This window comes from Lytechinus pictus, chromosome 12 (genome assembly GCF_037042905.1).
Source record: "Lytechinus pictus isolate F3 Inbred chromosome 12, Lp3.0, whole genome shotgun sequence".
In the NCBI taxonomy this organism is placed as follows: domain Eukaryota; kingdom Metazoa; phylum Echinodermata; class Echinoidea; order Temnopleuroida; family Toxopneustidae; genus Lytechinus; species Lytechinus pictus.
Genome location: NC_087256.1, coordinates 30,846,275 through 30,874,083, shown reverse-complemented (window position 1 = coordinate 30,874,083; position 27,809 = coordinate 30,846,275). Strand labels below are relative to the sequence as shown.

Here is a 27,809-nt window from a genome sequence, read left to right as displayed (position 1 = left end):
GGATTAACGAACCTTCGGAACATCGAACCTTATTTCGTTTTCGGATTATCGAACCTTCGGAATAACGAACCTTCGGAATAACGCCACAAATGTTCGGATTAACGAACCCTTTTACGTTTTCGGATTAACGAACATCGAGGTATAGGCAATTTGCGTGTTTCGGAATTACGAACCTTCGGAATAAACAACCTTCGGAATTACGAAGTGTAAATAATTTAGGGGGGAGACAACTTATGACGTATATGCAGACCTTTCTGATTTCTTCCTTTTTCGCCTCTGTTTTCTTCCCCTCTTTTTTTTTCCTCCTCTTTTTTTTCACTTTACATAACCAATCAGGTAAATTGCCAACTCGCGTCCACTCACCCCATGGTCTACTGCCATTCCGTCAATCAACATTTCGTCTAACAACCATTTGGTCCAATCATCACTTCGTCTAATCACCTGAACGTTGGTCTATATGCATTTCGTCTCACAACCATTTGGTCTAATACTTGTTTTATTTTCATTAATTTTTCCAAATTAAAACTTAGTCTAATTAGACCAAATGGTATATGGAATAAATGGCTATTGGACCAATTGGTTATTAGAAGAAATGGCAATTAGACCATGTGGATATTGGACGAACTGATGGTAGACCAAATGATAGTAGACGAGTTAACAATCGGACGACTTGGCATTGGACCAAATGAAAATAAATCGAAAAATCATAAGGGCAGTTGCCCCTGTCTGTATCTGTCATTGTCCGTAAAGAGTCTATTCACTCCAAAAATGGAAATCAAACCTTTTCGTCATGCGTATCATAGGGGGTAGCACTTTTATTATATGTAGGCCCCTCGTGCGATTTATTTTTCCATTGGTTTTATGAACTTTCAGTTTTAACTTTTTCTCTATATTCATTCAAATAATTGTTAAGGTTGCCTTGATAATTCATTTAGACTCAGCATTACTGTAAGAATCAACGTAAATATGCCCATAGCTAGGTAACAACAGGGTTCGGGGATACGGCGTAGTGTAGTATACCGAAGTGTGACATCATCAATTTTCCAATTTTGCATTCCAGCATTTTTGATACCATGTTTTGGTAGAGCACGATGAAATACCTCCATTACCAAAATTTGGTGCGAATCGGTTCATGGGGGCCTGAGATTATGACCTCATGAATACATAATTAGCCCCAATGAAGTTAATGTATCATTATAGTACTGGTTCTAAATTATAGGAACCAGTCCAATAATACATTTCAATTGAGCTAACTATGTATTCATGAGGTCATATCTCAGGCCCCCATGGACCGATTCGCACCGAATTTAATTTATCCATCTCTATGTTCACCATGCTCTACCAAAACATGGTATCAAAAATGCTGAAATGCAGCAAAAAAAAAAGAAGATAATTTTTGTAACGTCATCACTTCGGTATTATTATGCCTATATTTAAAGTCAAATGCAATAGGGGGACCGGGGTATTGTTTTTTTTTTCAGGTGTTCGAATGAACTTTTATTGATAATAATTATGTCGAGAAAGGTCATAATCATCATACAGAAGATTTCAGTATATTAAGTGATATTCATGATATTCCTTCCGCTTTAGCTTTCTTTTTTCTTCCTTGCCCATCTCATACTCTTGCCTTTTTTCCCCTTCTTTCCCCGATATAGCTCCCCAATCCCACTTATTCTTATATACCAATCCAAACATTTCTGAGGTAAACTATTGTTCTCAATTCTATATACACTTTTTCGTTATAACGTTGTAAATCTTAAAATTGCATCTGAATATACTAGTAGTGTATATAATATGCTTGCATTGCGTTTTGTTGTATGCTATACAGCCTATACAGGGCCCCCAAGTGTACAGTATTTGATTACTGACGGCGCTACCGTGTCCGAATAAATTCAAATGCGGAAAGAAAGAAAGAAAGAAAGAAAGAAACGGAAAAGTGGAAAGAAAGAAAGAAAGGAAGGAAGGACGGACGGACTGACAAGAAGAAAGAAAAGAAAGGAAGGAGGGAGGGAAGAAAGAAAGAAAGAAAGAAAGAAAGAAAAGGAAGGAAGGAAGGAAGGACGGACTGACGAAAGAAAGAAAGAAAGGAGGGAGGGAGGAATATTCGACTTAGGGGCGCCGAATAATTGATGTTCGACCTAGGGGCGCCGATCTGTCCGACATAGGGGCGCCGAATTGATGTTTTACCTAATGGGCGCCGATTTGATGTTCGACATAGGGGCGCCAATTTGATGTTTGGCCTGTGGCGCCAAATTCATGTTCAACCTGGGGGGGGGGCGCCAAATTCATATCCGACCTTTGGGGCGCCAATTTGATGTTTGATCGGGGGGTGTCAAATTCGTGTCTCACATGGGGGACGCCAAATTCGTGTTTGCTCGCATCAAATGCTTAGTTAAATGCCCATGCATCCTGTTCATGATTGCCAAAAATGCTTCTAAAGGATTCCAAATTTAAGGCAGAATATCAATTATTTTTCAGCTCGCGCTTCGCGCTCGCATCAATTGCTTAGTTAGATTACCACCCTGTTTATGATTTCCAAGTGCTTAGAATGTCCAAAATTAAATTTAGAATATCTCATTTTTCAGCTCGCGCTCCGCGCTCGCACAATTATTTGTTAGATACACATCTTGTTCATGATCACCAAAAGTGCTTAGAATGTCCAAAGTTTAGGTCAGAATACAAAAAATTCTTAGCTCGCGCTTCGCGCTCGTATCAGTGTTTAGATATATACCTATCCTATTCATAGTTACAAAATGTGCTTAGAATGTCCAGTTTTGGGTCGGAATATTATTTTGTTAGATACCCATCCTGTTAATTTGTTCATGATTACCAATATTGCTTAGAATTTCAAAATTTTAGGTCAGAATATCATTTTTTCAGCTAGCGCTTCGCCCTCGCACCAATTATTAAGATAGATACCCATCCTGTTCAGGATTACGAAAAGTGCTTAGAATGTCAAGTTTTGGGTCGGAAATTCAAAAATTGTCAGTTCGCGCACTTCGTGCTCGCATATATAATGTTGAGATAGATATACCCACATCCTGTTCTTGATTACTTAAAGTGCTTATAGATTTTTTCCAAATTTAAGGTCAGAATTCCATCGTGTCCATGGTTGCAAAAATTGCTTAGGACGTCCGATTACATCTGTCAGAGATTTGGCATTGGGATTGGTTCACTACCTAGTCTGCAGACACAGACCCTAGTTTTCGCAATTCGCTTACTGCATAATGCAGAGTCTGAAGTAGTGAGACTAGATTGACTATGTACTGTGGCTGGCTCTACCAATTTGACACAGAGTCTTTGGAGTCTAGTCTTCACTCGACCTGTTATTGGTTAAAATGTCTAATATGAGTCTCCGCTCGCAGACTAATCTCTACCGTAGCAGAATATTGTAAACAAAGACATCGCAGATGCCCTGACTACGCAGCTCGCAGCGCAGCTAATCAGTGCACATGCAGTGCCAGCGCGCGCGCGGTGTCGTTAATGCTACTAGTACTCCGCTGCTCTAAAGTTAGAGGCCTACTACTACTACTCTTCTACTTTTTCTACTTCTGAAAATCTGACACTTTTACCATCAATTAACTTTCGGCGAGTTATCCTCGCCAATGGAAACTATTGAGAAGTGACATATAGACAGTTTTGAATACATATGGAAGAAATGGAGAGGATACCAAAGCCTCGGCTGTCAGTTCAATCTGAACAGCCAACTTCTACTGAAAACATGTCTGTTCGACCGTCCATACAAGTGTGCATCATCGGGGCAGGGCTGGCGGGGCTTAGTGCTGCTGAAGCGTTGATATTACGCAGCAAGGAATGTGATGGAGTTGACATCGGAGTGACTGTTTTAGAAGCGATGGATCGACCCGGTGGACGCGCTGTTACACTTAAACTAGGTGAATATTATTATTCTTATTAAATAAGGTTTAAATAACAATTGTCACTGTTATTCATTGTTATTCTATATTGCTGAACTGAAGTGAAGGTTTTGTTTGAACTGTCTGAAGTTTATATTATAAAGTGAGCTTTTTTTTATTATGTTGATCCTCATCCAGCGTTATTTGTTGTACTGTTCTTTTATTTGAGAATCTAAGAGATAATATAAACAGGGTTAAAGAAAATAGTTGTATTTCTACTTCATTTGAGAAGAAAGTGTACAACCATTTTTTACCGGTTTTGTAAAGTTTTGGGTTCAATTTAGATAAAATTGTGTATGTTTTTGTTTTGTTTTTTAAAGAGAATGTTTGGACTATTTTGTAGTGATAAAACTTTAGTTTTTCTTTCTGTCTTTTTTTATACTTATCTTGTCACATTTTATCCCCTCTTTAAAAAAAATGTATGATCTGTTGGAATAAAATAGCTTGCAACTATGCAGATATAGACAGCTGGCAGCCGTCTGTTTGGAGGAGTTTTTTAAAATTTTAATTTTTTTATATTTCTCCTTGTACACAGACGGCTCGCTATCGTACAGCCACCATTAGGGGGTTAACAATGCAAAATCCCCCCGACGGGGCTCCTCGATTTTTGTCTTTATTTCATATAAATGTATGGAAAGAACTGTACCAAAATAAAGATTATTATTCCGTTTTGGCCTGAAATGCACCAAAACGGGGAAAATAAACTTAAAAGGGGAAAACACAGTGACTTACTTCGGCTGTCGCGCAACTCTACTTCCCTGTTTTATCCAAACTTAATACATAAACATATGGCCATTAAGTCCCTGTACAGATCGAGCTAGAACTTCGGTCTCTGTATTGATGAGTGGAGCCAACAGAGTTCAGCGGAACAAGAGACCGAAGCTTTTGGTCTAATGCAGATATAGACGGATTAATAGATCTATTTCTGTCAGGGATATGCTCTGCTGAGACTTCGTCTGGCTCCACAGCATCCACTCCATCGATAGACCAATGACGGCCTTTGGGCTCGTAATGGTGGAGCAAACAACCGCTGCTTAAGGGTCAAGTCCTTCCCAGGAAAATGCTGACTTGAATAAATAAAGAAAAATCAAACTAGCATAGTGCTGAAAATTTCATCAAAATCGGATGTAAAATAAGAAAGTTATTGGATTTTAAAGTTTTGCTTATATTTCACAAAACAGTGATATGCACAATAAGGTGAGTCAGTGGATGATGTCCATCACTCACTATTTCTTTTGTTTTTTATTGTTTAAATTATACAATGTTTCGTTTTTTATAGATTTGACAATAAGGACCAACTTGATTGAACCATATTGTATAAAACAATGCTAATTCCACATGTTCAGGGAGGAATTCATATTTCATATAATGAAATACATAAGAAATAGTGAGTGGATGACGTCATAGTCTCCTCATTTGCATACCAGCCAGGATGTGCATATAACTTTTGTGAAATTAGGCGAAACTTTAAAATGTCATAACTTTCTTATTTTACATCCGATTTTGATGAAATTTTCAGTGTTATGCTTGTTGGATTTTTCTCTTTTGATTCAAATCAACTTTTTGTTGAGGTGGACTTGTCCTTTAACTAGTCAGCATCTATGGAAAAAGGGTGCGCTGGCAGATCAATGTTTTATACACAGCAATGTTTTGCCGGCTTTTAGCCAGGAGCCCCGCATCTGCATTTAGCGTGGAGCGCTGGCACACCCTCCTTGATTACTCCTAAATAGTGCTTTTTGACGGGGTAAAAGGGAAGAAATAAAGATAGATTTATATCAAATACATTCAGCTTACCACCTTTCAAAAAAATATGCCGGAAAATAGCGAATTTTGATGACAAATAGATCAGGATCAGCCAGGTTCTTTTTCGATCGCCGTCAGCGCAGCTACAGCGTATGAACGTGCCAGCCAATCCGCTGGTGCGTCCATACTCTCAGCTGTAGCTGACGGCGGTCAAAGAGCCCCCACCCCCTGATCATTGTACTTTGTTTGTCATCAAAATTCGTGATTTTCCAGCATATTTTTTTAGAAAGATGGTTAGCTGATTGTATTTGATATAAATTTATCTTTATTACTTCTTCCTTTTTTCTCCATCAAAAAGTAAAGTTTAGGAGCAATTGAGGAGGGTGCAAAAATGCACCCTTTCTCCTTAGACGCTGTACATGTACATGTAGTTGAGCGTTGGTTGTTTGCTCCACCATTAGTTTTATGAGCCCAATGGCCGTCATCCGTCTGTGGGAGGAGGACAAAAAAAATCAGAAAATGTTGAAAAACTCCTTCTAAACAGCAGATTTATCAGTCTAATGCAGATTCAGCTACATTGTAAATGTATATCATCTATTTTCTTTTTGTCAGGTGATAAGTTAGTAGAAGGTGGTGCCCAGTTTATACATGGATGTGAGGGCAACCCTGTGTACCACCGCGCCAGACAACACAAGCTGAAACTCAGCAATTACAACCCTCGCCATTGCACCTACAACATCAGCCAAGGTAATGGCAAACGGGTCCCGGAGAGTATCTTCTCCGAGGTTGCTGAGATATACGATGCAATCCTCCTCAAGACCCAGGCTGGGATGTACCGAGAGGAGCGCAAGGGGTGCGGGGATAAGACTGTGGGAGAATTCATGAAGCGTTACTTTGAGAAGTACTTCGCAAGGTCAGCCGGTAGCCCCCAGGAGAAGGAGATCAAGGCGAATGTCTTCAGGCTTCAGGTGATCAACGAATGTTGCTACAGCGCCTGTAACCACCTCAATGATCTCATGCTGCAGGACTTTGGGGAGTACAAGGAGATCCTGGGCAATGTTACGTTTGCTGATGGTTACAACCAGTTTGTGGAGACATTTCTGAAGAATATCCCTACTGAGAGTTTGGTTTACAATAAACCGGTGGAGCAGATTACCTGGAGAAACGTCAGGAATGGTGAGTTGATACACCTCTCTCTCTCTCTCTCCCCCTCTCTCTCTCTCTCTCCCTTGTTTCAGTTCCTCTTCTGTTCAAGATCGCCTGGTAATACTGCAGAATTTCAGTCTGGATGATTTCAAGTACGCAAGGGTTCAAGAGATGAAGACATACTGAGAATAAATAAACTTGAAGTTAAGGTTCATTGTGAGGACAAATTTTCTGATTGGCAAATCAATATCTCTTAAAATGTAGGAGATGTATGGGTACTCATAAAAGGGCATATAAATGTACAATACTATACTACACCCCCCCAAAAAAAAAAAATTAAATTGAACAAAATTATAATGAATAAAGAAACAAAAAGATAGAAAATAAATAGGCCTAAATAAAATAAAAATCTTGTCTGCATGCCAATGGAACACAAAGAGTGTAAACTTCGGCTGAGACTGATCTCAATCTTGTTGAAAGATGGGATTTTTTTTTTATTGATTGTAATTGAATTTGAGAAGAATGTTCTTAGATCACATCTCTCTGTATGGGGCCCTTGACATTTAAATAGAGTGGTAGGCAAAAAGGGCATGGTCCAACTTACTGAATGCTTGTAAAGATTATAGACGAGTCAGGTGTAGAAAATATTTGAGTATATGAATATAAAAAAGGCCCAAGTCCATAGGAGGTCATTTTGAGAAAATCTATAAAAAACTGGATATTTTTCAAATTTGGGAAATTAAAGTATACATGTACTTGGCCAAAAGACATCAGGGAACATCATAAAACAAATTTAAATGTACATTTTCACGCTACTTGTGGGCGGGGCCTTTTGTATGGTGGACTTGGGTAATTTTTAGAATCATATGGACTTGGGTCATTCTGTAGACTTCTGTAGTAAGTAGTAGAAGTAATGAGAGAGGGTGCTATGATTTGAATGTAAGAAAAGCTCAAGTCCTGGACTTAGGCTTTTCTTACACTCATACCAGACTTTCCTCTTTTATTTAAGGCATTTCTGAGATGATTTCAGATTTATACACAAGATGAGTCATTGTATAAGGAACAATTTCCCATATTTTAATCAATTCCACCAAAAATTGGACTAGGGCCGTTTTTATATTGATTGATTGATTTTATTCATGTTTTTTTATTCATCATTTTCAACATTACATAATATTTATATTAGTATAAATACCAGTTAAGAGAAAAAATGATAACTGAGCACTTAATTATGGTTATAAATGAATAGAAATGCAAAGTCTAGTCTGAACAGAAATTATGTAAAACAGCTAGAGAAGAAAACACAAGTTAAAGGAAATAAAGAAAGTAAGTAAATGAAAAAATAACCATGATCTTGCCAACAATAAAATTCAACAGGGAAATAATATAAGATTTCATATGCAGAAAAGAAATTTGAAAACAGCATTAAACTATAAAATCATTTATTTTCTCAATTTTTGTCTCACCTGCATAGCAGAGTGAGACTATAGGCGCTGCTTTTCCGACGGCGGCGGCGACGGCGACGGCGACGGCGGCGGCGGCGGCGACGGCGGCGTCAACACCAAATCTTAACCTGAGGTTAAGTTTTTGAAATGACAACATAACTTAGAAATTAAATGGACCTAGTTCATGAAACTTGGCCATAAGGTTAATCAAGTATTACTGAACATCCTGCCTGAGTTTCATGTCACATGACCAAGGTCAAAGGTCATTTAGGGTCAATGAACTTAGACCATGTTGGGGGAATCAACATCAAAATCTTAACCTAAGGTTAAGATTTTGAAATGTCATCATAACTTAGAAAATATATGGACCTAGTTCATGAAACTTATACATAAGGTTAATCAAGTATCACTAAACATCCTGCATGAGTTTCACGTCACATGACCAAGGTCAAAGGTCATTTAGGGTCAATGAACTTTGGCCGAATTGGGGGTATCTGTTGAATTACCATCATAACTTTGAAAGTTTATGGATCTGATTCATGAAACTTGGACATAATAGTAATCAAGTATAACTGAACATCCTGTGCAAGTTTCAGGCCACATGATCAAGGTCAAAGGTCATTTAGGGTCAATGAACTTTGGCCAAATTGGGGTATTTGTTGAATTACAGCCATAAATTTGAAAGTGTGTTGGTCTAGTTCATAAAACTTGGACATAATAGTAATCAAGTATCACTGAACATCCTGTGCGAGTTTCAGGTCACATGATCAAGGTCAAAGGTCATGTAAGGTCAAAGAACTTTGGCCACGTTGGGGGTATTTGTTGAATTGCCATCATATCTCTATAAGTGTATTGGTCTAGTTCATAAAACGTGGAAATAAGAGTAACCAAGTATCACTGAACATCTTGTGCGAGTTATAGTAGTTTTCAAAATCAGCACTGCTGCTATATTGAATCGCGTGATGCAGGTGAGACGGCCAGAGGCATTCCACTTGTTTATATATTAAACTTGATCTGCTAAAGTTATTCCCAATTGTACATGCCCCAGATCTCATACAGTTTGATATACATGTATACTAGTATAAATAGGCCTTTGTTAAACATGATTTAGTTTTGAGAACAGCATATACAATGCTAGACAGAGCTCTGGCAGCTGTCTGTTTCGAGGAGTTTTTTTTTACATTTAATTTTTGTTTCTCTCCATTGGTCAGTGGAGCCAACAGAGTTCAGTGTAAAAACCAATATAACAGAGACCAAAACTTTTGGTCTATTACAACACATGTTTTTTTAACCTACATGTAAGTCAAGCAACCTTTCAAAGATCCAGTTTCTTTGAATTCACATTATACAGTATGTAACATGTAATTACCAGTGATTCAGCTGGAGATCCATGTCTTATCTTTTGACAGTACCCAGTAACATCCAAACTTATTATTCCTTTAAAGGCTTCTCATTGTTGGATTTAATAGGAAATGCTTCAGTAGACAACATTGAATACTGAAGTGATGAGTGATACATGTGTATCTTGCTTTAGAATGTATTTTCCACAAATCATTGGAGGCTTGTTGAAAGTAGTTTATAAGTGAACTACAGTAGGTACCAATACACAAAATACATTTACAAACAAAATTTTAGAGGGGTGAGGAATGAAGGGGGGGGGTTAGAAATGATTATACATGTATGTCACAGAATGTTCCAATGGTTTATTTTCAATTGGTCTAATGCTAATTCATCTAATTACCGACTCGTCTACTATCATTTGATCTATCATCAATTCGTCCACTATCCACATGGTCTAATTGCCATTTCTTCTACTAACCATGTCATCTAATAACCAGTTGGTCCAATAGCCATTTAGTCCATAAACCATTGGGCGAAAGGAATGAAAAGAATATGGGTATTAGACCAACTGGTTATTAGATGAAATAGTCATAGACGAACTGGTGATTAGACGAAATGATTATTGGACCAAATGGTTGTTAGATGAAATGTTGATGGATGGAATGGCATTAGATTAAAATGAAGGTACATGTAGTACCCCGGGGGCCACTTCCATTGACGAGTGGATACCATGCGCGACCAAAAAAAACAAAGTTTGTAAAAATTATGTCTTTTTCAAGATAGGGCACGTTACGTACGTACATGTACTGTAACATACTACTTAAAGGGTGTCAAAAACACTAAAATAATAAAAAAAAGGGTATTTATTTCGCTAGGAAAGCTATGTGTTTAGGGTCAAATTTACGAGGGTATAAAAATTAAGCCTAACATGTTTTATAAAGGATGTACTTTTTGCCCCAAGAGTCAGCACTACGTGTTTAGAGTATGATTTGCACGAGGTGTGGGAGGTGGGGCTGTACTAAACCCAATGATGTAAAGGTAAAACCGACGACTGACGTCGGTGACATAACAATTGAAATATTGCTGCATAGGGGTTCAATTCAGGGAATACTTGCCAATAGTATCGTTTTGTTTTGGTATATCAAATAGAAAAACTATGTAGATATTCTATTCTGATTGGGCACCAAATCAAAATATGTTAGATCGTGTAAAATCACAAAATTTATCCTGTAAAACACATCTTACCAAAATTTAAGTTGGGCTTTAAAGCATGGATTAAATTTAAGCATGACCTATCTCAAAATCACTTACCGGTATTTTTTTTTTTTTTTTTAAATAAAAGAAGTGATTTTGAGATACAGTAGGTCAACCTCTGCCTATACATGTACTGTATGTTTTGTTTTTATTCATTTTCTTTAAGATGAACATGAAGGAAAATCAATGACCATTACCTGTAAAGATGGAGACCAGTTTGAGGCAGACTATGTAATTGTCACCACCTCACTGGGGTACCTCAAGGAACACGCTGTCACCATGTTTAATCCCCCACTTCCAACCCCCAAGCTGGACCTGATCTCCCGGATGGGGTTTGGTACTGCAGGGAAGATCTGGCTGGAATACGAGACACCTTTCTGGTCAGAGAACTGGGGCGGGATCTATCTGGTGTGGGACGCCAAGCCCAGTGATGTCATGATGGATGAGTTCAAGGAGGTGAATATTAATTTGTGTCTCGCCTGAACATAGTTCGGCAGAGACCTAGTAATCACTTTTCCCGTTGGTTACAAAAATGTTAAAGTTTTTCTTCAACTTGCTCTCATTTCTTGATTTCTGCATCAGTTATGTTATATCATACATGTACATGTAACTTTGATGCATATGATCCTTGGATAATTCCACATTTACATGCATGTCCATGAGGACATTCATTTCATCATATTGAATAATTATATGTTAAACCATTGATTTCACTATTACATGCCTACTCAACTTATTTTCATTTTTTCAGCCTTGAAGTCCTGCTGAGCTTGATAATGTTTTATATGATAATTTGCTTTTATATGATACTTTTACTTGTACCTACATCACATGTACCTCAATTTATATTGTTTGTACATAAGTTATATTTGCAAATGCCATTGTAATTATATACGACAATTTTATTTTGTTCAGTTTAAAATGAAATAAAAGAATTTGAAAAAAAAACAACTTGAGGATGATGTAGTCAAACGTCATTTTGGTGTCAAAAGGTCAAATGATATGAGGTCCCATCCATCCTTTTTTTAAGTTCTTGTTTAAATTGCTTTCATTGTTTTCTATTTCTGCATCGATTTTGATCACACTTGGTTCAAATGATCCACAAGTGTGTTGTTACCGTACTGTTTTAAAATAAAATGGTGATATATGGATCCTAATGAAATGATTGGTGGAAATATACATATACATACATCATGTGACCAGTTATTTAGTTTTTGTAGCTTTTATAATTTGCCAATGATTGGTGCTAATAACTAGTGCCATTGTCTGGCCATGGTTTTGAGATGGGGATACAAGTACATGTATGTAGGCCCTATAGTTTATCAAGTAACAATGATCCTGATCACTATCTTATTGAAAAAAAAACTTATCATTTAGCTCAGGCATTTAATAATAAACACGTTTGTTACAGCGTTTGGGACAGTCTGAACGGCCTCAGTTATGCCTCAGATGAGTAAGAACTGTTCCAAAGGTACATACATGTACCTCATGCATGTCATTGCTCTAGATGATGTGCTATGTTATATTGCGGATATGAATTCTGTATTATCTGGCTTTGATAAGTGAATCTGCCATTTTTAGCAGGCAGTGGGTTAAAGGAAAGACTTGTTCAACCAAAGTGAGCTTTTATTTTAATCAATAAGGTATCGGTAATCCATTTCAGAGTTGATTGAAAAGGGAAATGTTACAATGGGTAATTATGCAAAGTAGTGAAATTAATTTAATTAAATTTGTTATTTGTATCCTAGCTGATATCACTTTTCCTTTTGTAAGTTTTGAACAAAAATATATATATTTTTTCCTAACACAATATCAATATATATACGTTGTATGATCCATCATGGAAAATTCACTGGTGTACAGTACTTTACATTGTAGGAAGGGGGGGGGGGGCATGCGCAAAAGTGTAGTTTTGTTAAATTATATTGGGATTTTTTCCCCAATTTCCTCAAATTCCAGTGAACATCTTTATATAAATTGACACTTTACAATGAATAAATTTGCTTTTAAAAATTTAAATAGCATTTTTGGTCATAAGAGAAAAGCTCTCAACTAAGTAATGTACATTCCTATGTAAAAATATATGCTATACAAAAGACTTTATGCAAAGCAGCTAGTCTTTCAAAAATGAGGAGCAAATTGCGATGCGATACCAGGAAAATTATTCCCTGCTTACAGTACACAACATATTCATAAAAATTGATTACTGAAAACACTTGTGGTTTAAATTTCTGTCTGTCTTCTTTTGGCCTGCTTCACAGGATGAATGGTACAAGTACTTTTACACCATTCAACGGATTCCCGATCGATCCAATCTCCTTAAGGTGTGGACATTTGGTAAATCTGCTGAATACATTGAGACTCTGGATAATGACATCATAGCAAAGACATTAACAGGTAAGAACATAGTGTGATTACAATTTATATTCCCCATACTAAGAATCCTGCTATTTGTGATTGGTCAGAAGTCGGTCACTTGATAACAGGCGCATAGCCAGGGGGGGGGGCGGTGGGGGCGGTCGCCCCCCCCAAAACGTCCCCTAAAAGAAAAAAAAGGGAAAAAAGAGAGGAGAAAAGGAAAAGAGAGGAGAAAAGGAAAAGAGAAGGGAGGAAAGGGAAGAAAGGTAGCTTTGTTTTTTTTTTTTTATATTCTTTATTTTTTTTCCTAAAAGAGAAACCCCTTCTCTCTTGCTCTAAATTTATACATGAATTTTGCTTCCGCGCTGCGCGCAGTTAAATGACAATATTAAAGTTCTCAATTGTTTCCCCCACCCTTTCTCTAACCCTGTTTTTCCACCTCAGCTATATGTGTTTCTTGCCAGTTAAAGTTCAAATGTACACATTAGGGCATGGAATTTGAGTAAGATTAGGCCGAACTATATGAAGTTATCTTTTTTTTTTAATTGGTCGGGTCGGCTCCGGGCGGGTAAAATCTTTATATCAATTTCTGCTGTCACCTCCATAAAGTCAACTTTTCCTGCTTTTCAGCTCATTACTAAACAACCATAATTTTGGGGCAAACAGGTTCCTAATTTTAAAAGAGGAAGGTATAAAATTTGTGTCGTATTAAATAAAAAGTACAATATTTTTATCAAATTCTATTAAACTTCATGTCATTTCCCTACACATTCATCTCCTGTCCTGTTTTGCGCCCTCAGTTTGAAATTTTGAATGACACTTGAGTTTCTTTAGGCCTATAGTTCAAAATGAAGCGCTTCAGGATAAGTCAAAGAAATTAGGCATCCTTTTTTATATAATTTCAATAAATCACAGAAGTTTCAACTTTTTGCGCACGATTTTCCTTGTAATGAAGTTCAATAATCTTATAAAATCAATTGAATTAGAGCCGATGGGGTATTAGAGATATCTGCATTTGATGAAACGTCCGCCCTTTTTCCCATAAGAGAAACCCCTTCTCTCTTGCTCTAAATTTATATATGAATTTTGCTTCCGCGCTGCGCGCAGTTAAATGACAATATTAAAGTTCTCAATTGTTTCCCCCAACCTTTTCTCTAACCCTATTTTTCCACCTCAGCTGTATGTGTTTCTTGCCAGTTAAAGTTCAAATGTACACATTAGGGCATGGAATTTGAGTAAGATTAGGCCGAACTATATGAAGTTATCTCTTTTTTTTTTTTTTTGAAATTTCAGAGTTTCATTACTCTGCGCGGGGAGTATTATCTTCCTCTCGGCATATACACTTCTTCTCCTCTGTTTTGCGAGTTAAAGATATGCACTGTTGCTAAATCTTTCCAAGGGAAGTATTCAATGTATCTTTGAGAATACCCTTTTCTCGGGACCCTTTTCATGGCAAAAAAATTGATTTGGGTTTATTATTATTTTAATTTCCTCCATTGTATTCCTTTTTTGTGCGTTCACAATCACTTTTGAAAACAAGGTTCAAAATCACAATATAGTCAACTGAATTGGAGCTGATATAGGTACTAGAGATAAGAGAGACGGCTCCTTTTCATTTTAATTTATGAAACACCAAAAGCTTCTGCACCCACCCCCTAGGGAGCGCGCTTCGCGCGCTCTGTAAGTGTTGGCACGCTTTGCGTGCATTTACCACCCCCTCCAAAATGAAATCCTGGCTACGCGGTTGCATGATAAGGGGTAGTTTCCCCATCAATCATCACTTGCAGTGATGGACCGTTTTTGTTTCGCTTATCTTTTTCAGCCTATAGGGTCATAACGCGTTATGAATTAGTTTTGAGAACGTGCAAAATAAAGAGGTAATTTCCACTTTTTTTTTTGTTCCATCTTTCTCCATCACCTTCAGTGACAATCTTGCAAGATCTCCATGTAGATGGACACACATACATGCATACACGCTAGCAGTAAACTTTGCGCAAAATAAAAGTGCATTGTTTTGTTGTGCCAGTAAAATTCCTTTGTGAGGTCACAATAAAACTGGGATGCTTGTGCCCAACTTACATACACTCTTGCATCAAAGCATGCATACTAAGTCGTCTTGATGGAATTTTAAAGGAAACCTTGATTTTAAAAAAAAAAATCAAAATTCTTCTAAAGAGACGTATTGATATTGGTTTCTTCATTTTCAGTGATTCTCGATGCGGAATATAAAACTTATAATCACCTCTTGATTTCCCGTGACGAGGCAAACTACATGTATCACTTCCTCGGCAAGCTGGATGTACTCGCTATCTTTCCTCAGCTTCACTTTGGAAAGATAGCTACATCCAGCTTGCCTCGTAAATGATAGTTTGCCAATCACCTTCACCAACGGTGATTATTTGCTTACTACATTCATGTATATTGACTCAAATGTAATATTCATGTATTTATTTGAGAGAATAAAATACATTGCCCCACACACACACGCAATAAAAATACCCTAGCAATCAAAATACCCTAGCACTGCCCCTGCATCTACATGTGTATGTGTCTCTTTTTTTTCCAGATGTTCTGCGGGAGTTTCTGAAAAACCCTACCATACCACTCCCAGTCAACGTCTACAAGACAGGATGGTTCAACAATCCCTATGTGAGGGGGGCGTACTCCTATGTTGCAGCTGGATCCAGTGGTGCTGATATCGATGCTTTAGCTGAACCCGTGTGCATTCCTGGGAAGAATGGCCTTGATCGGCCTGCTGTAAGTTGATTTTAAATCTTCATTTTGAGACAGTATTTCAGACAATCCTGAATATCATTTCCATTTTGAAAGAAATTAAACAGACTGATGTATTCATAAAACACTGACAATGATTAATGAATGATTGTTTTTGTATTTAAATTTGTTGTATTTTGCCCAGTTATTATCATTTTTTTTGTTGGTTATCATGAGCGGAAATACAATGATTATGCATACATGTAATGCTTACCAGTAGTGAGCCAATATATATAGCATACATGATACATCAATACCACTTGGCGTTATATACTTATATAGAATTTTAAATATAAAATAGTTCCGATCAACGTTTCACTTGGGAAGAAAGATATATTCTCTTCTCAAGTTTAGGTCTTTATTTGTACAAGTTGAAACTATAGGTTTTTTGTATGTACCCTGTAATCTAATTTGTACTTGTACACACTCTTGAAATTATCTTTTGTTATACATGCATGTAAGTCTTGTATGCCTTGACTGTTAAAAATGCACAAGTGCAGAAGGCAAATGCATCCTTTTTCCCCAAAGCATACTGGCATTCAATTTCCCAGGTCCTGATTTATGTATTTGGGGATTTAATTTTTATAGTGACAACCTGTTGCAAAGATTTGATCGACTAGAAGTGCACACAAATATTAAACATGGAGACTGCTTGGGACATACATGTACATGTATTTGATTGAAAAGACAGCTATTAAGAAATTAAGGCATGATTGGTGAACCGATTTATACCAATCTCTAAATTCATTGGGGGCAAGAAACAATCTACATCTTTGTGGGAAACACATTGATCTTTTCAAGCATGCAGTATTGTGTGGACAAATACATTTTATTATGTTGTAAACTTATCATCACAATCACATTCAATAATAGAGTATTGTCTCATGATGGGGGGGGGGAGACAGGTGAAGAAAATGAGAATTTAATAAACAAATTCAGTCTTTATATTAAAGATACATGTAGCACGGTTCTGTGTGAGATGTCACCAAACTTAAAGGGAGGAGTTAGAAAAGGAAGAATAAAAAAGGGGGTAAACATAGGGAAGAGTAAAAAAAAAAGAAGAAGAGTAAAAAGTATAAATGCATATATTTTAAAAACAAACTGCTGATAGAATGTGGTGAAAATGCATTATATCCATAGAAATTGTGTGATTATCTGTCTGCTTTTTTTTCCTGATGTGACTGTAAACTTTAAGTGTTTTTGTCATAATTTGTATTGTAATGCACAGTTGAGTATATATCCAAACATAGAAACTGCGCAATACTAATGTACAATTATTATAATTATAATTATTATTAATTCATTGTCACATTACATCAGTATGAAAGAGAATATTATATATAATGTGTATGTTGTCTTTCCTATTTGAAAATTAGTATTCTTCCATTTATGATTATTCTTTTATAAGTAAACTTTTGTCCACCGTATATACACCTGTCTTTTACATACCAGGTGGGTGTTTCATAAAGCTGTTCGTAAGTTAAGAGCAACTTTAAGAATGACTGGTGATCCCTTCTTGTTGTAAATGGTATATTCATTGGCGATGGTTTAGCGCGTAAGAAAGGATCACCAGTCGTTCTTAAAGTCGCTCTTAACTTACGAACAGCTTTATGAAACGGCCCCCTGTAGATGTCAATGCATTAACGATGGCTTACCAACCTTGTCTCATATCAGAATCAGTGTTTTTCTATAAAATTTGACCTGGAAAAAGAAGTGAATTTGTAAAATATAAACACAATAAATATGCAACTTCAGTTAATGTGTCAGTTTGAAGGGCAGTATATTAGATCATAATGATCTTAAAGTGATATATATATATATATATATATATGTGTGAAGTTATACATGTACTACAGCTTTGGCAACTCTTTTTATATTTAAATATTGTGTGAAAGAAATGGATGAAGAGAACAATGGTAGGCGTAGCTTAAATCAAGGTTACCCAGAGCTATCTACCCTTTTTGGAAAAATTGGTGATGCCGAAAAAATGTCTCTGCCGGGAATCGAACCCGGGCCCCCAGCTTTGAACGCCGGTGCCTTAACCACTAGACCACAGAGACGGGTTAGTGGCTAGGGCGACCCCGATCCAATTGACCGTCAGATATATATATATATATTATCATTTTCTGCCCCTGACATACATGTAATGTGTACATTCACAATAACATGACAGTCCTTTTTTTTAAACTCCATCTGTAGATCTGTTTTGCTGGAGAGGCGACCCATCGTACCTTCTACTCCACTACCCATGGTGCAATGCTGTCCGGGCAGCGCGAGGCAGGGCGTATTATCAGCGATGTCAAGCTCTGCGCTTCATCCAAGCCTGTGATGTATGATAACGATGAGAACATACCTAAGAAAGTCTCCATTGATGTGAATGATATGATGGAAAACCTGGCTGCATTTTGAATGATACCACATCCTTGTCTTTCAGACCTTCGTACACAAAGCTTAGCAATTGATCACGCAGTTGGCTTTTAAGATTGATTGCATATGATGATCAATGTAATCATTCGTAAGATTAAGCCCTATAATTAATACTAAGTTTTTGTGTCACAGGGTCTACATGTATATAGATAGAAAGGACATGTATACTAACTTTTTTTTTCATTAACACATTAACAGTATTAAAGATTATATTTGTTGATTTTTTTTTGAAGAATATTCTTGAAAGATATAAGATATTAATATATTTTAAAGATAAAATTAATTTAAAATAAAATAACTATAATATGTTGAACTCGATTAGCCCCCCTCTAACTTGCAATGTAGGCCTAGTAAAGAAAGCAAGAGGGTACATACTTCTATTTTCTTATAAGGGATTTTAAAAAAATACCAAGATGTTGCACAGTGAATTTAATATATCATTTGCCCTTGATAATAATTTTTAAACACAGACTATCCTGTCATTTAAGAAACTAAGTATGAAAATGAAAGTTGGTAAAAATTTATGTATTTTCAACTACTGTGTGTATTAAAAAATGAAGATAAATACACACAATAACTGAGGCTGTGCAACTTCCATGTAACTGCCAACAAGAAAATATATAGTTTTCAATTTGTTTGTTTTAATTCATTCTGTTATTGTTTTGTTTTCTTTGAATTGCCTTATATGCCTTTCTTAACCATTGATAATGCAGACTTTCATTTTAGTTTCTTCAATATATTGCTGGATATTTTTAAGCATGTGCACAATCTTATGCCATAGCATGTCATACATGTATGAATAACCAATACATTAAAAATACTGTATCTGGGTTAAGTTTAATATTATTTTTGTTTTTTAATAGGGCGTTCACTCAATGCCGTTTTAGATCGCGGCTCACTATGGTTTGCCCCGGAAAGTTTATGCACTCAAAGCCCTTTATTGAGAGTTTAGACAATTATTTTCAGTGGTGATGACAACCCTTGGCATTTATATCATGCCATATTTCTGTTAAAAACATTCAAAGGTGCTGGCTCATCCAATTTATCTAATTAATTCACATCTGCTTTAATAAGTGAGTTTTGAGGGTTGATTTGAAGAGTTCAGTGCTGTCAATTTCAATGGTTTACAACAAGACGTGTGTTGCTTTGTTAGGCAAGCACAATTCAAAAGAAATTATTATTATAAAATCACTGTAACCCTCTGAAAGTGACTTGGCCAAACTCTATATCAAAAGGCTCTGATTTCAGGGGCAAAGTGCTGTGATCTGCGATCTTAACCAGTAATGTAAGATGTAAGATCTCCACATTAATTATGCAAGACTTTGCGTCCAAATGGTGACCTGTTTTCTTGAGACCTAATTAGATCCCCTGTCTTCTTAATTTCCCATCAGCCAAGGATGAAATCATTTTAGATTAGAAATTTTGCTGCTAGTAAGCATCTTAATGCAAACTTTGATATTTGTCAAAATTTTATAATATGATGATTGAATTTGAAGATGATAATGATAATAATAATGTGAAAGCCAAATCCACTCTGTAGAGCACTCAAGTCGCATGAGGAATTAACAGTTGAATAAAAAGTTTTTGAGAAAAATGTTGCAAGACTCGATAGAGACATACAATGTAATAGGCTATTATTAGGGTTGTATTTTAGGAAATTCAGTTATGTTAAACACACTGCAGAAATTTTGTGAATTTAGCTCAAGAATCAGTTACTAGTTATGCTTCATACTTCAGGAAGCCCCACCCTCCAATCGGTAATCATACAATGTTTGTTTAATCATGCAGTGTTTGTTCAGTATGTACAGTTGAGGCCAAAAGTTTACATACACCCATGGAATTCAGTGAAATTTGTTCGCTTGCCAAACATCGTAAATTCTTCAGAAATATAAAAACTACCATGACAAATTTGGTATCAAATAAAATAGTGTACTAAGCTCTTTTGCATGATTGGGATGCTATTAGGATTAAAGTATATTTCAGGTGGAATTTTCTTTTTAAAAAAAGGTAATATTTGTGACAAATGTATTCTATTGTTATTATATTTTCAAACATCGTTTCATAGAAATATATAAATGTCAAATCTATGATTTGTATTACATTTCCTATCATGATATGTCACCACTAAACAAAAAGTGTCATCTGACATGTTTGTGTTGAGAAGTAACCAGCACAAATATAAAAGGTTTTTGTCAAGTTTTTATTTTGAATTATTCTAAAATATGAAGATTTTTTGGGGAAAAATGACACCTAAATATTTTTCAGCTCCTGATGACGAAGCAATGTGATAAAGGGGGAAGACATGCTCATTTGTTTGATATCAAATTCGTCATGATAGCACAAATATTTTATAAGATACAGTAAATTTTATGATGTTTGGCAAGTGCACTTTGGCTTTTCTTTGAATTTCCTGGATGTATGTAAACTTCTTGCCTCAACTATACACATGTACATGTATACACTGTACATCTGCTTTGGCCTTGATTTACAAATTAAAGTATATAGTCTTACCCCCCCCCCCCCAATACCCTGCCTTGTAGAATAGTCTTTCGAAGTTTTGTTCACAGTAGTCTTGCAGAGTCTACTTTTAAGAGCACTTTTACGAGCAGTTATTTTTTCAGCCTTATATTCTGTAGAAGATATTTCTTTGAATTTTGTGAGGATGTATTGACTGCCTTTGATGTCTTATCTGATCGATCTGATAAGATAACCATTTAGCGGTAATAAGATCAAATCGCTTGCATTCTATTTGACCAAATGACCAAATCTTTTTGATGATATGTTGTGATTATTCATTTGCTGTTAATATGGCTATTGTGTATTCTATGATGATAAGGTTCAATATTAAATATATGTATAATCGGGTGAATGGTTTTATACAGATGTATTTTATGACTTCTTACAGATCCATGAATTCCTGCATAACTCTGTCAAATTGTAGGCAAACTCATCCAAGTATCATTTCCCAAAGAATAAAAGAAAGTTTTAATTGCAAATGACCTGTTAAAAGGAAAGGAGTTTCCTATTATGTCACTTAGTTTGTAGTGAAGGAAGATCTACAGATTTCTCATTATTTTGATCACTTATTCCTCCCCCCCTTCCTCGGTCATGCACCCCCCCCCCACCCAGATTTGCCGAAGTCAAAATCTGCCCAAGACCAAAAGATCAACAAAGAATAAGAAGGCAGCGAAAATAAACTCTGAAGAACAAACATGATCAGCGACAAGTGAATTAAATGAAAGCATGCCCAAACATGATCAAAGATAATTATTTTACCTCTTTCCTTGTAGTAGTTCATCATTTTATCGCACAAACCACAATCACCTTGACTGTATGGTACTTGATGTTGGAAGTTAAAATCACCAGGAACGATAATTGTTCCTCTGCGTTTGTTATCTCGTCACATGATTCGTTAGGCTTACGCATGGATTCTGTGTACAATAGCAGGAAGGATGTGGGATGATGTAATGTAGAGGAGCGCATTTAGAAACTACATTAATTATGTGTTTGTCCTTGTCAAAATGACTGTCAGTGCTTGTTATGTACAATAATAAATCATGGATGGTGATAGGTGTGTGTGAGGATGGGGGGTGTGAGGGTGTGTGTGTGTTTGTAATTGAGTTTTAGAGACATCTACCAATTAGAAACGGATCCTGTTTCATGAAGATCTGTTATAATATTAAATGCACAATATCTATAACAAGTTTATTATCAGCCAATCAAATCAAAGGATTTCAGTAGCTTTTAACTCTTATTGCAAATTTGTTAAAACAAGTTTGATGAAACGGGCCCATATGGTTCTTTACGTGTGAGACCATCTGAAATACGTGACCAGGGCTTGAACTGGGGGCTCATACCTCAAACCTCTGCATGACTTTGTTACTTTCCCTATGTATCTTGGATTTCAGGCCCATGCCACAATAAGCTCATGATCCAACTTTTCTCAAATGACCCTTGCATATTTCATTAGGATGAGGCAAAAGCATTCCCGGCAAAGCATTCAAATTCTAAGAACGAAGGGCACTGTATAGACCAAGTGACTAGAATCAGTACATCAGGGGTAAAGTTTGGAAATCTGTTTGTTTATTGTCTGCTTTTGGCACATTTCACTGTGAAGACTTCGTTACTCTTCAGCTTGGATGTGATGGAAAGAATAATTCCGAAGGAATACATAGATAATTATCAAATCACAAATACCTAGTATGTCAGTGAATTTGAAAACCACCTTCATGGTTTATCTCAAATGATCTTTTACTGCTCGTGTGCAGTTTACAACCACGAACAGGCTTATACCCAGATGATGTAATGAACGTGGAGAATATTAATTCCCATTGTATTCATTTTCGCATGAGAGGATATAAACTTCTCTTTTTTTTCACTCTGCCAGCAAAGCAACATATATATTGCAATATCTTTTTTTATGCATTTGTTCAATCAATTTCAGTTTCAATGTTTAACTTTATCATTGGGATTTGATGACCCTAAACCTAGTTTATTTATACACACATCATAGATTGTTAAATAAGAAGCTTTACCTCTTGTATGGATCAATGACTCTATCCTAGTTTATACAAAATAGAAGAATGTTCACTCATATCATAGATTGTTAAATCAAAGGCTAATTTGCCACTCGTATGGATGTCTCTAACCTTTAGTTTATTGACAAAATGAAAAATATTGTGAAAAGGCAAGTTCACCCTGACGATAAGTTGGTTTTATTGAAGAAGAAAATTTTGAGAAAAATAATGGTGACGGTTTAATGAGAATCCAAGGGAGAATAAGAGAGTTATGAATTTTTATATTCTGATTCGTGACGTCATATGCAACCAGCTAACCCATATACAATATCATGTAATATTCCATTTACTTGAATACGGGAATTTCATTTTTGTTAATGGATAAATACATTTTTTTCTTTGGGTATGAAATGATGTATCTGTTGATATATCCCCTACAGAAATAAAATCACTCTCATTTTTTTTTACTAGAAAATGGCATTTTTGAAATCTTGGCCCGAATTCACAAAGGTGGACTAAAGTTATACCGGGGTTAATTTAGCCATGGGTTAATTTAGCCACTAATACCCGGGTATAAAGTTAGTCCACCTTTGTGAATTCGGGCCTTTATGTTACATGAGATATGAGGCAACTGCTCAAATATTTAGAAAATGGCATTTTGGGGCAGCTGCTCGCAGAGACATTACAATTTAAAAACTTCATAACCTTCTCATTCTTGGATGAATGTTCACCAATATTTTGTGTGTATTTTGTGCTTTTACTAAACCATCTTTTTGTCAGGGTGAACTTCTCCTTTAAGCAAAAGGCCTTGCCATTGGAATTGGATGACCGTATTCACACATACAGGTAACCGTCCTTTTGAAGCAGATATGACAAAAGGGCACATGAACTTGTTAGAATTTTCACACAGGGAGTAGTCAAATTTACCCCAAAGCTGATTTTTGTTGAGCACATCATGTGCACTGTCATGGACAAGTTAAAATGTAAGAGCTTATCGTAGTGACATAAAAAAAGTTGTGTATAACTTTATGCCTACTTCCAAGGTAAATTCCAAAAGGAATAATAGTTTGTGTTGCCAGAAAGAACTTACTAATTGAAATGTTATCCACAATGAGACCATGATGAGACCAAGCATTATGTTTTTTTTAATGCCATGAATAACAACACTTTTGATTGATAAGTCTGCCAAACTTGTTTACAGTAGGGGCCTCCATGAGCAATGCATGATCTTTCCAGAAATATACATTCAAAAATGAATTGTGACTACTGACAAATAACACTGTGCATGAACTCCAACATAAAGGAACATAGAGCAACTTTTCCATTGATTTGTATCACAATACTGCCATGTAAATGTTATAAGCTGGTGTCAACAACCTTTCTTTTAGTTTAGGATTTAAGGTGGAAGGGCAGACGGGGGGGGGGGGGGACTTATTCAATCTACAATGTACCTTCTCAATCAGCCGCCTTGTGGAAATTGCTGTGATTGATAAATACCGACAAGTATTAGAAAATATTGATAATAGACAAAGTGTATAAGGGCAAATACATAAAATTGACCCATTGGCATGGTTTTTACCAAATAGATAAAATGAAATAAGCAACTTGCTTGTAGCCTATACTAGAGGGCAATTCAGTCAAACCACATAGTCAAGCAGGGAAATTAGATATAAATCTGTTGCATAGAAGGACTGGTTAAGATCATATTACTAGAGAAGTGGGGCAAGGGGGGTGGGTGGGGTAGCTTGTTTGTCTTGTATAATGTGAATATTGTTTAGCTATTTGAAACTCATTGGATTTGATAGAACTTGGAAAGAATATTGTTTTGAACTTGAGTTCGACAATATACATGTATACTTTCATGATACCTCTATAACTAATTTATAGTGTTAATGAATTCCAGTTTATCTCTTTTAAATGTATTTGGACAATGAACAGTACTGAACTGTACATTACCAGTGATCATTTTTATTTGTGAATTTCATTTCCTTGATTATGCCTACACCATAATAATTTTTTTTTGTAAATTGACAAGCATTATACAATCAACCAAAATCTTCTCTTTACCACTCTTCCATTTGATCTTTTTTGAAAATGAATACTGTTGCCCACCTTTCGACTGTAATACAGTTTTTATAGTAAGATGATTACCGAATGCATGTATCATTCTTTCATTATCTGAGTGGAAACTACTTTTATTTTCACCATATTCCATTTCCTGTTAAATATTTATATCAATAGAGTTTCAGCTTGATATTTCTCTTATTTTTTTCATGTGCTTTATCAACAATTTTTGTTGCTATTTCCAGATAAACAGGGACTTAATATCTCAGTTTTATGATTGAAAGTCTATTTTTTAAAGAAATCATGGTGTACATGTATTTATGATATAGGTTCGTGATTTGTGATTCAAGATCATATTTCCATGTGTGAAAAAATGTAAAATACATATAAAATGATCAAGTGTTACCGAATTTATGTTAATCCATTCTCGTCTCTCTTTTATTATGAATTTTTTTAATATTTAGCATCATATTCATGGTTTTGAGCTTTAACTGTCAGAAAAAATCTGCTGGTGTATATATACATGAACAGGTATGTCATTTTATTGGTCTACATGTAGTAGAGACTATACAGTGTATATAACATTAAACATTTATTCATAACATATATCATTTCTATGTACAATTGTTACTCTGTTCGTAGTAAGCCAGCAACTTGTGTTGTATTATCTGTTTATATTATGTAAACTATGTGCTTTGAAAATCAAGCATATTATTGTAAAAGCATATAACAATCATATTGTAGATTTACTTTTTTATTTTGATTGCACTTATTGGTTATGGTACTATACTGATGTTGGAGTGATCATAATACAACTAAAACTATATATTTCTACAGCACACATATAAATCCCTCAAAAAAAGTTTGGAAATCTGAGTTTGGCCATTAATTTCTCCCAACTACAAACTTTAGACAATGCATATTTGATATCATTCAAAAGATCATTTAATTCTCTTTAAAATGATACCATGCTTGTTATGATCACCCCATCACGAAAAGAGCAGGATTTAAGTGTTGGATGAGGTCTGAATTGAAAAGCTGGAAAACGAGCAGAAATAGTCATGAAGTGTCAATACAGAACATGATTCTTTTGTCTACAGTGTCAATAGAGATGAAATCCATTCAAATCAAGCACCTGCTTCTTCATTTTTTATGTTTTGTTGTGGTTTTTGTAGTGATGGTTTGTTTGTTATGTGTTTGCTTGTGCAGAGGTATGTTTGATTCCATGTTAATGTTGATGTTAAGGTGCATGAAAACAATTAAAAGAAACCGCTGAGAAACTCACTCATCACCACGGATAAAAGAACAGTGACTTTCAATATTGTGTCATTTTGCAACTTTTGAATTTTGACCTTGCCCCACATTTTAAGGCACTGCACCTCCATGTGAACCATAATCATATCATGTAAAGTATCATTTTAAAGAGAATTAAATGATCTATTCATTGATATTAATTACACATTGATATTTACTAAAACCGAAGAGGGATTATCAATCAAAGTCAAAAGAAACCGCTGAGAAACTCATCACCAAGGAAAAAGGAACAGTGACTTTCAATATTGTGTCATTTTGCAACTTTTGAATTTTGACCTTGCCCCACATTTCAAGGCACTGCACTTCCATGTGAACCATAATCATATCATGTAGGGTATCATTTTAAAGAAAATAAATGATCTATTCATTGATATTAATTACACATTGATATTTACTAAAACCGAGGAGGGATTATCGATCAAAGTCAGATTTCCAAACTTTTTTTGAGGAGTTTATTTTATCCTCTAGCTTGAAATTTTACATTTAATATTTTGGCTTTATCCTCACACTGTTTCATAAGATTTCTTCCACTGGCGTACAGAGGGGGGGGGGGGGAGGACTTTGTGGGCCATGCCAATCCTTCCCCCCCCCCCAAAAAAAAAAAAAGTTTCACAACCAAGAAAAAAAGGAGGGGAACAAAGGACAGGGAGAAGGGTGTTGTGATACAATTTTCTGAATATTATTTAAAAAGGTATCGCAAAATTTGATCATGTACTTTAAAAAGTTCACAATTTTTACTCACTTGCTTCGCTCCCTCGCAGCTATTTAGAAATGTTGCCCCATATGCCATGTCTGACCTCCTCCAAATATTTGGCTCATTATGCCTCTGATTTGAGTAGATTCATGTGTTGGTAAGTGCTTGATGAGGCATGACCAAAACCTACAGAATATTTCTTTGTATTTTCAATTAACACATTGCCATACATGTGCAGCTGAATTGTTTTCTCTGTATAATAATGAAAGTGAAATGAAAAAAAAAAGAAAAATTGATGATCCACTTAGAATATATTTCTCATGTTTCACACAGGCCAACCTCGTAAATTCTGAACTACTCTTAGGCCTGTATTCTTAAGTCAGGTTTAATTGTCTAACTGTAACTGTGCTAAAATGATGGAAAGCCAAATTTTGTCAAAATTTTCCTTACATTGTATGATCTTATGTTTACTGTGCTCTTTCCTAACTCGTGAATGGTGAAGATCGATAGCTGTTTTATTTCTCCTTTTTAAACAGTCAAGAATGATTTGACAGAAAAATGAGCTGATACATTGAAATTCTACTGTTAGAGATTTATGCCATTATTGGCTATCCATAAACCACAACTTTAAACTGAGTTTACATTCAACCCGACTTCAGAATAGGTCTTTAATGTATAATGACCAATTTTCATATATTGACATCCTCTACTAATTTTTAGACAACACATGTACTGCTCAAATGTATTTTGGCTGCCCCTTGCTATCACATGCCCTCTTTTCAGAGCACTTATAAGAGGAAAGTGGTTCATGAATGACCAT

General features: G+C 35.7%; 1 protein-coding gene across 1 annotated transcript; it reads left to right on the top strand.

Moving 5' to 3' along the window:
- Positions 1-3,309: 3,309 nt before the first annotated feature.
- Positions 3,310-21,968, top strand: LOC129272787 (peroxisomal N(1)-acetyl-spermine/spermidine oxidase-like). Its single transcript, XM_054909895.2, has 6 exons — positions 3,310-3,893; positions 6,270-6,833; positions 11,010-11,299; positions 13,105-13,240; positions 15,768-15,958; positions 18,173-21,968. Exons 1-6 carry the CDS (start codon positions 3,650-3,652, stop codon positions 18,380-18,382), a joined length of 1,635 nt encoding a protein of 544 aa, XP_054765870.2. The 5' UTR covers positions 3,310-3,649; the 3' UTR covers positions 18,383-21,968.
- The last annotated feature ends 5,841 nt before the right edge of the window (positions 21,969-27,809 follow it).